The following is a 13,983-nucleotide window of genomic DNA, read 5'->3' on the forward strand; positions in this document are numbered from 1 at the left end:
CTGTTGCTTAGGTACTCTCTTATCCAGTGGAGTACCTTCCCTTTTACTCCAGCCTGCATCTCCAGTTTGTGCACTAGTCTCTTATGTGGTACTGTGTCAAGGCTTTCCGGCAGTCAAGGAATATGCAGTCTGCCCACCCTTCTCTTTCTTGCCTGATTTTGGTTGCCTGGTCATAGAATTCAAGTAACCCTGTGAGGCAGGACCTGCCATCCCTGAACCCATGTTGACGCTGTGTTACAAAGTTCCTTCGCTCCAGATGTTCCACTAGCTTTTTTCGCACAATCTTCTCCATCAGCTTGCATGGTATGCAGGTTAGGGACACTGGCCTATAGTTCAGTGCCTCCTGTCTATCCCCTTTCTTGTATATCGGGACTACTTTAGCTGCTTTCCAAATGTCTGGCAGTTCCCCTGTTGCCAGTGATTTATTATACACTATGGAGAGTGGTAGGCACAGTGCTTCTGCTCCTTCCTTTAGTATCCAAGGGGAGATTCCATCCGAGCCTATAGCCTTAGTCACATCCAAAGTGGATGTAACAGAGGAACACGGTCAACACTACCAGCATGGGAATTACTAGCTTATTAACTAATGAATTACTAGAACTTTCTAATGAATTACTACTAGGATAATTACAACACCTGAAACACCTGCAGACATATACTCCTCAATACCTGCAGCCAGACATTGTAGATCAATACAATGATGAGTCAATACATATACAATGAGCCAATACACTTGTGTAAAGAAGTGTGTCTGTATTGACCACGAGGCCAATATTTTGGCGGCTTCACTTCATAACAAACTCTCAGTATTCATGGAACATATATTGACACCCTACGAGGGGAACCGAACCCTGTGTTTCAAGTGTGGTGTTGTGAGTAGAGTGAGTGCCCGGGGAGGCCACGGGAGCAGAACACCATCTGATTGGATGCTATTGAGGATTAGTCTATAACCAATCACTATATTATAACGCGCGAAGCAAGATTTTTATTTTTTATTTTTTTTATTAATATTTCTTACCACAGACGTGGCCTGACATTTACAATGCTAACCAGCTTATATATATATTTTTTTGTCCTCCATAGACAGGGTGAGAGGCGCCACCGGTACGTGTCCGTACCCCAGGACACACACCACCGGCACGTGTCCGTACCCAGGACACACACCACCGGCTCGTGTCCGTACCCCAGGACACACACCACCGGTTCGTGTCCGTACCCCAGGACACACACCACAGGCACGTGTCCGTACCCAGGACACACACCACAGGCACGTGTCCGTACCCAGGACTCACACCACAGGTACGTGTCCGTACCCCAGGACACACACCACAGGCACGTGTCCGTACCCAGGACACACACCACGGGCACGTGTCCGTACCCAGGACACACACCACTGGCACGTGTCCGTACCTAGGACACACACCACGGGCACGTGTCCGTACCCCAGGACACACACCACCGGCACGTGTCCGTACCCCAGGACACACACCACGGGCACGTGTCCGTAACCAGGACACACACCACCGGCACGTGTCCGTACCCCAGGACACACACCACCGGTACGTGTCCGTACCCCAGGACACACACCACAGGCACGCGTCCGTACCCCAGGACACACACCACCGGCACGTGTCCGTACCCCAGGACACACACCACGGGCACGTGTCCGTACCCCAGGACACACACCACCGGCACGTGTCTATACCTCAGGACACACACCACAGGCACGTGTCCGTACCCCAGGACACACACCACAGGCACGTGTCCGTACCCCAGCACACACACCACTGGCACGTGTCCGTACCCCAGGACACACACCACAGGCACGTGTCCGTACCCCAGGACACACACCACCGGCACGTGTCCGTACCCCAGGACACACACCACAGGCACGTGTCCGTACCTAGGACACACACCACGGGCACGTGTCCGTACCCAGGACACACACCACCGGCACGTGTCCGTACCCCAGGACACACACCACCGGCACGTGTCCGTACCCCAGGACACACACCACCGGCACGTGTCCGTACCCAGGACACACACCACAGGCACGTGTCCGTACCCCAGGACACACATCACAGGCACGTGTCCGTACCCCAGGACACACACCACAGGCACGCGTCCGTACCCCAGGACACACACCACAGGCACGTGTCCGTACCCCAGGACACACACCACAGGCACGTGTCCGTACCCCAGGACACACACCACAGGCACGTGTCCGTACCCAGGACACACACCACCGGCACGTGTCCGTACCCAGGACACACACCACGGGCACGTGTCCGTACCCCAGGACACACACCACCGGCACGTGTCCGTAACCAGGACACACACCACCGGCACGTGTCCGTACCCCAGGACACACACCACCGGTACGTGTCCGTACCCCAGGACACTCACCACAGGCACGTGTCCGTACCCCAGGACACACACCACAGGCACGTGTCCGTACCTAGGACACACACCACGGGCACGTGTCCGTACCCAGGACACACACCACCGGCACGTGTCTATACCTCAGGACACACACCACAGGCACGTGTCCGTACCCCAGGACACACACCACAGGCACGTGTCCGTACCCCAGGACACACACCACAGGCACGTGTCCGTACCCAGGACACACACCACAGGCACGTGTCCGTACCCAGGACACACACCACAGGCACGTGTCCGTACCCTAGGACACACACCACAGGCACGTGTCCGTAGCCTAGGACACACACCACAGGCACGTGTCCGCACCCTAGGACACACAACACAGGCACGTGTCCGTACCCAGGACACACACCACTGGCACGTGTCCGTACCCCAGGACACACACCACAGGCACGTGTCCGTACCCTGGACACACACCACAGGCACGTGTCCGTACCCAGGACACACACCACAGGCACGTGTCCGTACCCAGGACACACACCACCGGCACGTGTCCGTACCCAGGACACACACCACAGGCACGTGTCCGTACCCCAGGACACACACCACAGGCACGTGTCCGTACCCAGGACACACACCACCGGCACGTGTCCGTACCCCAGGACACACACCACAGGCACGTGTCCGTACCCCAGGACACACACCACAGGCACGTGTCCGTACCCCAAGACACACACCACAGGCACGTGTCCGTACCCCAGGACACACACCACGGGCACGTGTCCGTACCCAGGACACACACCACAGGCACGTGTCCGTACCCCAGGACACACACCACAGGCACGTGTCCGTACCCCAGGACACACACCACAGGCACGTGTCCGTACCCCAAGACACACACCACAGGCACGTGTCCGTACCCCAGGACACACACCACGGGCACGTGTCCGTACCCAGGACACACACCACAGGCACGTGTCCGTACCCCAGGACACACACCACAGGCACGTGTCCGTACCCCAGGACACACACCACAGGCACGTGTCCGTACCCCAGGACACACACCACAGGCACGTGTCCGTACCCCAGGACACACACCACAGGCACGTGTCCGTACCCCAGGACACACACCACGGGCACGTGTCCGTACCCAGGACACACACCACAGGCACGTGTCCGTACCCCAGGACACACACCACAGGCACGTGTCCGTACCCCAGGACACACACCACAGGCACGTGTCCGTACCCCAGGACACACACCACAGGCACGTGTCCGTACCCAGGACACACACCACAGGCACGTGTCCGTACCCCAGGACACACACCACAGGCACGTGTCCGTACCCCAGGACACACACCACAGGCACGTGTCCGTACCCCAGGACACACACCACAGGCACGTGTCCGTACCCCAGGACACACACCACAGGCACGTGTCCGTACCCCTGGACACACACCACAGGCACGTGTCCGTACCCCAGGACACACACCACAGGCACGTGTCCGTACCCCAGTACACACACCACAGGCACGTGTCCGTACCCAGGACACACACCACAGGCACGTGTCCGTACCCCAGGACACACACCACAGGCACGTGTCCGTACCCCAGGACATACACCACAGGCACGTGTCCGTACCCCAGGACACACACCACAGGCACGTGTCCGTACCCCAGGACACACACCACAGGCACGTGTCCGTACCCCAGGACACACACCACAGGCACGTGTCCGTACCCCAGGACACACACCACAGGCACGTGTCCGTACCCCAGGACACACACCACAGGCACGTGTCCGTACCCCAGGACACACACCACAGGCACGTGTCCGTACCCCAGGACACACACCACAGGCACGTGTCCGTACCCCAGGACACACACCACAGGCACGTGTCCGTACCCCAGGACACACACCACAGGCACGTGTCCGTACCCCAGGACACACACCACAGGCACGTGTCCGTACCCCAGGACACACACCACAGGCACGTGTCCGTACCCCTGGACACACACCACAGGCACGTGTCCGTACCCCAGGACACACACCACAGGCACGTGTCCGTACCCCAGTACACACACCACAGGCACGTGTCCGTACCCAGGACACACACCACAGGCACGTGTCCGTACCCCAGGACACACACCACAGGCACGTGTCCGTACCCCAGGACACACACCACAGGCACGTGTCCGTACCCCAGGACACACACCACAGGCACGTGTCCGTACCCCAGGACACACACCACAGGCACGTGTCCGTACCCCAGGACACACACCACAGGCACGTGTCCGTACCCCAGGACACACACCACAGGCACGTGTCCGTACCCCAGGACACACACCACAGGCACGTGTCCGTACCCCAGGACACACACCACAGGCACGTGTCCGTACCCCAGGACACACACCACAGGCACGTGTCCGTACCCCAGGACACACACCACAGGCACGTGTCCGTACCCCTGGACACACACCACAGGCACGTGTCCGTACCCCAGGACACACACCACAGGCACGTGTCCGTACCCCAGTACACACACCACAGGCACGTGTCCGTACCCAGGACACACACCACAGGCACGTGTCCGTACCCCAGGACACACACCACAGGCACGTGTCCGTACCCCAGGACACACACCACAGGCACGTGTCCGTACCCCAGGACACACACCACAGGCACGTGTCCGTACCCCAGGACACACACCACAGGCACGTGTCCGTACCCCAGGACACACACCACAGGCACGTGTCCGTACCCCAGGACACACACCACAGGCACGTGTCCGTACCCCAGGACACAGGATGAACATCTACACCTCAAGACAGCTCAGCTCTTATATAAGTTATTTATATAACGACAGAACAAGTTTTATCACTCACAATTAAATTACAAAATCCAATAATAATTTGTCATTAATTAGATTAATTTGCTTCAGCCTAATATATTATTGAAACTTAATCCTTCAAGATTGTGGACTATAATGATGAGTGTTGTCATCATACACTCCACTGATATATGAGTTACACTACATCATACACTCAGGTAATGTATAATTGTATTTTATAAGTTAATTAAAATAAATTATAACAAAATATATTTTCTCCCACAAGTATTTCGCAACAACGTGTGTGTGTGTACTCACCTATGCCAGCAGGGTCGGGCTCCAGCTCGTGGACCCCGCTTCTGTAGTTGTTGGTAATCTAAGACAATGACCCCTGACCTGTTGCCCTGTTATAACAGCTTGTAAAGTTATGACCGGAGTTAGTCTCTACAGCCTGCTCCTTTAAGTCAACCATTTACTCACTACCTTTATGCTAATGGGAAACTTTCTAACATCTCTATGACACATCTGAGTCTCAAGCTTCCGTCTGTGGCCCCTTATTCTGTTGTTATTCATTGTAAACATTTCCTTTGTTTCCACCTTGCTAAGTATTTTATATATCTGTGTCATGTCCCCACCTTCTCCCTCCTCATAACGTCGTCAGGTTTAGTTCCTTCAGTCTGTCTTCGTACCTCATCCCTCGCAGCTCTGGGACGAGTCTCGTTGCAAACTTCTGCACCTTTTCCAGCTTCCTTGTGTGTTTGTTTAAGACGGGGCTCCAGGCAGGTGCGGCATACTCTAAGACTGGCCTCACACAGGCGGTATACAGTGATCTAAAAGCCTCGTTATTCAAGTTTTGCAATTGTAGATTTTCTTAGATGACAAACCTGCAGTAGCAAGTGACACATCAGTTAAAATATTGCATTAACTTTGCCACTGAAGCCTCCTGATTGGCTGCCTTACTGTGTACCCTAATTACTTGAGATAATGAGAATTCTCCTTAAGCAATTACACAGTTTCTCTCTCCACACTCACAGTAAATTAGTTCTCTGCCTTTAATTACACGTTTTTGCATTTGAAATTAAACTATTCCGCAATTACATTTTCTTAAATGTTAGCATTTTATTTACAGTTAATCAATGCCCAATCGTTTTACACGTGTCCGCTGAACACATTGGTGAGTCCCATGAAGGATTCGCTCCGGCAACTATTTTTTAATATACTTTTTGTATAATAAATTATCGAAACTTCTTAATTACGTGTCTTTAAAAGTCAGCAACACGGGGATGTTTTCTGCTGATCCTGAAGTGTTTATAAGTGTTAAGTTGACACGTTGTTAAACCGTTGATATTATCACCGTTGGTGCCATTACTGTTGTGCCATTACTGTTGGTGCCATTACTGTTGTGCCATTACTGTTGGTGCCATTACTGTTGTGTCATTACTGTTGTGTCATTACTGTTGTGTCATTACTGTTGTGTCATTACTGTTGGTGCCATTACTGTTGTGCCATTACTGTTGGTGCCATTACTGTTGTGTCATTACTGTTGTGTCATTACTGTTGTGTCATTACTGTTGGTGCCATTACTGTTGTGCCATTACTGTTGGTGCCATTACTGTTGTGCCATTACTGTTGGTGCCATTACTGTTGTGCCATTACTGTTGTGTCATTACTGTTGGTGCCATTACTGTTGTGTCATTACTGTTGGTGCCATTACTGTTGGTACCATTACTGTTGTGTCATTACTGTTGGTGTTATTACTGTTGGTGCCATTACTGTTGGTGCCATTACTGTTGTGTCATTACTGTTGGTGCCATTACTGTTGGTGCCATTACTGTTGGTGCCATTACTGTTGTGCCATTACTGTTGGTGCCATTACTGTTGGTGCCATTACTGTTGGTGCCATTACTGTTGGTGCCATTACTGTTGTGTCATTACTGTTGTGCCATTACTGTTGTGTCATTACTGTTGGTGGCATTACTGTTGTGTCATTACTGTTGGTGCCATTACTGTTGTGCCATTACTGTTGGTGCCATTACTGTTGGTGCCATTACTGTTGTGTCATTACTGTTGTGCCATTACTGTTGTGTCATTACTGTTGGTGCCATTACTGTTGTGTCATTACTGTTGGTGCCATTACTGTTGTGTCATTACGGTTGTGCCATTACTGTTGTGCCATTACTGTTGGTGCCATTACTGTTGGTGCCATTACTGTTGGTGCCATTACTGTTGGTGCCATTACTGTTGGTGCCATTACTGTTGTGTCAGTACTGTTGTGCCATTACTGTTGTGTTATTACTGTTGGTGCCATTACTGTTGTGCCATTACTGTTGTGCCATTACTGTTGTGCCATTACTGTTGTGTCATTACTGTTGGTGCCATTACTGTTGGTGCCATTACTGTTGTGTCATTACTGTTGTGCCATTACTGTTGGTGCCATTACTGTTGGTGCCATTACTGTTGGTGCCATCACTGTTGTGTCATTACTGTTGTGCCATTTCTGTTGGTGCCATTACTGTTGGTGCCATTACTGTTGTGTCATTACTGTTGTGTCATTACTGATGGTGCCATTACTGTTGGTGCCATTACTGTTGGTGCCATTACTGTTGTGTCATTACTGTTGTGTCATTACTGTTGGTGCCATTACTGTTGGTGCCATTACTGTTGGTGCCATTACTGTTGGTGCCATTACTATTGTGCCACTACTGTTGTGTCATTACTGTTGTGTCATTACTGTTGGTGCCTTTACTGTTGGTGCCATTACTGTTGGTGCCATTACTGTTGGTGCCATTACTGTTGGTGCCATTACTGTTGGTGCCATTACTGTTGTGCCACTACTGTTGTGCCATTACTGTTGTGTCATTACTGTTGGTGCCATTACTGTTGGTGCCATTACTGTTGGTGCCATTACTGTTGGTGCCATTACTGTTGTGCCATTACTGTTGGTGCCATTACTGTTGGTGCCATTACTGTTGTGTCATTACTGTTGGTGCCATTACTGTTGGTGCCATTACTGTTGGTGCCATTACTGATGGTGATATTACTGTTGGTGCCATTACTGTTGTGCCACTCCTGTTGTGTCATTACTGTTGTGCCATTACTGTTGGTGCCATTACTGTTGTGCCACTACTGTTGTGTCAATACTGTTGTGCCATTACTGTTGTGCCACTACTGTTGTGTCATTACTGTTGGTGCCATTACTGTTGGTGCCATTACTGTTGGTGCCATTACTGTTGTGCCATTACTGTTGGTGCCATTACTGTTGGTGCCATTACTGTTGTGTCATTACTGTTGTGCCATTACTGTTGGTGCCATTACTGTTGTGCCATTACCGTTGGTGCCATTACCGTTGGTGCCATTACTGTTGGTGCCATTATTGTTGGTGCCATTACTGTTGTGCCATTACTGTTGGTGCCATTACTGTTGGTGCCATTACTGTTGGTGCCATTACTGTTGTGCCACTACTGTTGTGTCATTACTGTTGTGCCATTACTGTTGTGCCACTACTGTTGTGTCATTACTGTTGTGCCATTACTGTTGGTGCCATTACTGTTGTGCCATTACTGTTGGTGCCATTACTGTTGGTGCCATTACTGTTGGTGTCATTACTGTTGTGTCATTACTGTTGGTGCCATTACTGTTGGTGCCATTACTGTTGGTGCCATTACTGTTGGTGCCATTACTGTTGGTGCCATTACTGTTGTGTCATTACTGTTGTGCCATTACTGTTGGTGCCATTACTGTTGGTGCCATTACTGTTGGTGCCATTACTGTTGTGCCATTACTGTTAGTGCCATTACTGTTGGTGCCATTACTGTTGGTGCCATTACGGTTGTGTCATTACTGTTGTGCCATTACTGTTGTGCCATTACTGTTGTGCCATTACTGTTGGTGCCATTACTGTTGGTGCCATTACTGTTGTGTCATTGCTGTTGGTGCCATTACTGTTGGTGCCATTACTGTTGGTGCCATTACTGTTGTGTCATTACTGTTGTGCCATTACTGTTGGTGCCATTACTGTTGGTGCCATTACTGTTGGTGCCATTACTTTTGATGCCATTACTGTTGTGCCACTACTGTTGTGTCATTACTGTTGTGTCATTACTGTTGGTGCCATTACTGTTGGTGCCATTACTGTTGGTGCCACTACTGTTGTGTCATTACTGTTGTGTCATTACTGTTGTGCCATTACTGTTGGTGCCATTACTGTTGGTGCCATTACTGTTGGTGCCATTACTGTTGGTGCCATTACTGTTGGTGTCATTACTGTTGTGCCACTACTGTTGTGTCATTACTGTTGTGCCATTACTGTTGTGCCACTACTGTTGTGTCATTACTGTTGTGCCATTACTGTTTGTGCCATTACTGTTGGTGCCATTACTGTTGGTGCCATTACTGTTGGTGCCATTACTGTTGGTGCCATTACTGTTGGTGCCATTACTGTTGTGCCATTACTATTGTGCCATTACTGTTGGTGCCACTACCCCGGGGTGGACCAGAGCCTCGTTACTACCCCGGGGTGGACCATGGCCTCGCCACTACCCCGGGGTGGACCAGGGCCACTACCCCGGGGTGGACCAGGGCCTAGCTACTACCCCGGGATGGACCAGGGCCTCGCCACTACCCCAGGGTGGAGCAGGGCCTCGCCACTACCCCGGGGTGGACCAAGGCCTCGCCATTACCCCGGGGTGGACCAGGGCCACTACCCCGGGGTGGACCAGGGCCACTACCCCGGGGTGGACCAGGAACTCGCCACTACCCCGGATGGACCAGGGCCTCGCCACTACCCCGGGGTGGACCAAGGCCTCGCCACTACCCCGGGGTGGACCAGGGCAACTACCCCGGGGTGGACCTGGAACTCGCCACTACCCCGGGGTGGACCAGGGCCTCGCCACTACCCCGGGGTGGACCAAGGCCTCGCCACTACCCCGGGGTGGACCAAGGCCTCGCCACTACCCCGGGGTGGACCAGGGCCTAGCCACTACCCCGCGGTGGACCAGGGCCACGACACTACCCCGGGGTGGACCAAGGCCTCGCTACTACTCCGGGGTGGACCAGGGCCTCGTCACTACCCCAGGGTGGACCAGAGCCACGACACTACCCCGGGGTGGACCAAGGCCTCGCTACTACTCCGGGGTGGACCAGGGTCTCGCCACTACCCCGGGGTGGACCAGGGCCTCGCCACTACCCCGGGGTGGACCAGGGCCTAACCACTACCCCAGGGAGGACCAGAGCCTCGCTACAACCCCGAGGTGGACCAGAGCCTCGCTACTACCCCGAGGTGGACCAGAGCCTCGCTCCTACCCCGGGGTGGACCAGAGCCTCGCTACTACCCCGAGGTGGACCAGAGCCTCGCTACTACCCCGGGGTGGACCAAGGCCTCGCTACTACCCCGAGGTGGACCAGAGCCTCGCTACTACCCCGGGGTGGACCAGGGCCTCGCCACTACCCCGGGGTGGACCAGGGCCTCGCCAGTACCCCAGGGAGGACCAGAGCCTCGCTACTACCCCGGGGTGGACCAGGGCCTCACCACTAACCCGGGGTGGACCAGGGCCTCGCCAGTACCCCAGGGAGGACCAGAGCCTCGCTACTACCCCGGGATGGACCAGAGCCTCACCACTAACCCGGGGTGGACAAGGGCCTCGCCACTACCCCGGGGTGGAGCAGAGCCTCGCCACTTCCCCGGGGTGGACCAGAGCCTCGGTACTACCCCGGGGTGGACCAGGGCCTCGCCACTACCCCAGGGTGGACCATGGCCTCGCCACTACCCCGGGGTGGACCTGGGCCTCGCTACTACCCAGGGGTGGACGAGGGCCTCGCCACTACCCCAGGGTGGACGAGGGCCTCGCCACTACCCCAGGGTGGACCAGGGCCTCGCCACTACCCCGGGGTGGACCAGGGCCTCGCCACTACCCCAGGGTGGACCAGGGCCTCGCCACTACCCCAGGGTGGACCAGGGCCTCGCCACTACCCCAGGGTGGACCAGAGCCTCGCCACTGCCCCAGGGTGGACGAGGGCCTCTCCACTCCCCAAGGGTGGACCAGGGCCTCGCCACTACCCCGGGGTGGACCAGGGCCTTGCCACTACCCCAGGGTGAACCAGGGCCTCGCCACTACCCTAGGGTGGACCAGGGCCTCGCCACTACCCCGGGGTGGACCAGGGCCTTGCCACTACCCCAGGGTGAACCAGGGCCTCGCCACTACCCTAGGGTGAACCAGGGCCTCGCCACTACACCAGGGTGGACCAGGGCCTCGCCACTACCCCGAGGTGGACCAGGGCCTCGCCAATAACCCAGGGTGGACCAGGGCTTCGCGACTACCCCGGGGTGGACCAGGGCCTCGCCACTACCCCGGGGTGGACCAGGGTCTCGCCACTACCCCGGGGTGGACCAGGGCCACTACCCCGGGGTGGACCAGGGCCTCGCCACCAATATTTTGTGACTTCCCAAAACTTTCATGATAGGATCTGGAAACCCACTTTGCTGCTTCCTGAAGTTCCTGAGGAGACCTAGCATGGTCCAGGTGCCACTGGTGGCAGCCCCAGCACGGTCATGGTGGCACTGGTGGCAGCCCCCAGCACGGTCATGGTGGCACTGGTGGCAGCCCAAGCACGGTCATGGTGGCACTGGTGGCAGCTCCCAGCACGGTCATGGTGGTACTGGTGGCAGCCCCCAGCACGGTCATGGTGGCACTGGTGGCAGCCCCCAGCACGGTCATGGGGGCACTGGTGGCAGCCCCCAGCACGGTCATGGTGGCACTGGTGGCAGTCCCCAGCACGGTCATGGTGGCACTGGTGGCAGCCCCCAGCACGGTCATGGTGGCACTGGTGGCAGCCCCGAGCACAGTACAGGTGGCACTGGTGGCAGCCCCCAGCACGGTCATGGTGGCACTGGTGGCAGCCCCCAGCACGGTCATGGTGGCACTGGTGGCAGCCCCCAGCACGGTCATGGTGGCACTGGTGGCAGCCCCCAGCACGGTCATGGTGGCACTGGTGGCAGCCCCCAGCACGGTCATGGTGGCACTGGTGGCAGCCCCCAGCACGGTCATGGTGGCACTGGTGGCAGCCCCAGCACGGTCATGGTGGCACTGGTGGCAGCCCCCAGCACGGTCATGGTGGCACTGGTGGCAGCCCCCAGCACGGTCATGGTGGCACTGGTGGCAGCCCCCAGCACGGTCATGGTGGCACTGGTGGCAGCCCCCAGCACGGTCATGGTGGCACTGGTGGCAGCCCCCAGCACGGTCATGGTGGCACTGGTGGCAGGCCCCAGCACGGTCATGGTGGCACTGGTGGCAGCCCCAGCACGGTCATGGTGGCAGCCCCCAGCACGGTCATGGTGGCAGCCCCCAGCACGGTCATGGTGGCAGCCCCCAGCACGGTCATGGTGGCAGCCCCCAGCACGGTCATGGTGGCAGCCCCCAGCACGGTCATGGTGGCAGCCCCCAGCACGGTCATGGTGGCAGCCCCCAGCACGGTCATGGTGGCAGCCCCCAGCACGGTCATGGTGGCACTGGTGGCAGGCCCCAGCACGGTCATGGTGGCACTGGTGGCAGCCCCAGCACGGTCATGGTGGCAGCCCCCAGCACGGTCATGGTGGCAGCCCCCAGCACGGTCATGGTGGCAGCCCCCAGCACGGTCATGGTGGCAGCCCCCAGCACGGTCATGGTGGCAGCCCCCAGCACGGTCATGGTGGCAGCCCCCAGCACGGTCATGGTGGCACTGGTGGCAGCCCCCAGCACGGTCATGGTGGCACTGGTGGCAGCCCCCAGCACGGTCATGGTGGCAGCCCCCAGCACGGTCATGGTGGCACTGGTGGCAGCCCCCAGCACGGTCATGGTGGCACTGGTGGCAGCCCCCAGCACGGTCATGGTGGCACTGGTGGCAGCCCCCAGCACGGTCATGGTGGCACTGGGGGAGAAGTGCACTTGTTTAATGCGTATTCACCTATTTGTATTCACCTAGTTGTGCTATGACGAGTTGAGCTCTGCTCTTTGGGGCCAAGAGCTCTCAACTGTCAATCAATCAAATTTTTTTTTCCTGTTTCTCTCGTAAACACCCCCAGGAAGCAGCCCGTATTAGCTGTCTAACTCCCAGGTACCTATTTCCTGCTGGGTAACAGGCGCATCAGGGTAAAAGAAAATCCTAAGGGTCCGAGCCCGTACCCTTAGGATTACGAATCCCGAGCCCTGTCCGCTCAACCACCAGGCCTCCTGGTGTGTATGTTCATCATACATGTGTGTATGTTCATCATACATGTGTGTATGTTCATCATACATGTGTGTTTATGTTCATAATACATGTGTGTATGTTCATCATACATGTGTGTATGTTCATCATACATGCGTGTATGTTCATCATACATGTGTGTATGTTCATCATACATGCGTGTATGTTCATCATACATGCGTGTATGTTCATCATACATGTGTGTATGTTCATCATACATGTGTGTATGTTCATCATACATGTGTGTGTATGTTCATCATACATGTGTGTATGTTCATCATACATGTGTGTTTATGTTCATCATACATGTGTGTATGTTCATCATACATGTGTGTATGTTCATCATACATGTGTGTTTATGTTCATCATACATGTGTGTATGTACATCATACATGTGTGTATGTTCATCATACATGTGTGTATGTTCATCATACATGTGTGTATGTTCATCATACATGTGTGTATGTACATCATACATGCGTGTATGTTCATCATACATGTGTGTATGTTCATCATACATGTGTGTATGTTCATCATACATGTGTGT

At 54.9% G+C, this 13,983-nt stretch overlaps 2 protein-coding genes across 2 annotated transcripts; both read right to left on the bottom strand.

Annotated features, from left to right (window-relative positions):
• Positions 1-11,794: 11,794 nt before the first annotated feature.
• Positions 11,795-12,259, bottom strand: LOC138355816 (uncharacterized). Its single transcript, XM_069311350.1, has one exon. It carries the CDS (start codon positions 12,257-12,259, stop codon positions 11,795-11,797), a length of 465 nt encoding a protein of 154 aa, XP_069167451.1.
• Positions 12,260-12,742: 483 nt separating this feature from the next.
• LOC138355817 (uncharacterized) lies at positions 12,743-13,111 on the bottom strand. The gene has a single exon (XM_069311351.1). It carries the CDS (start codon positions 13,109-13,111, stop codon positions 12,743-12,745), a length of 369 nt encoding a protein of 122 aa, XP_069167452.1.
• Between the last annotated feature and the right edge of the window lie 872 nt (positions 13,112-13,983).

Source organism: Procambarus clarkii, chromosome 69, assembly GCF_040958095.1.
Source record: "Procambarus clarkii isolate CNS0578487 chromosome 69, FALCON_Pclarkii_2.0, whole genome shotgun sequence".
Lineage (NCBI taxonomy): Eukaryota > Metazoa > Arthropoda > Malacostraca > Decapoda > Cambaridae > Procambarus > Procambarus clarkii.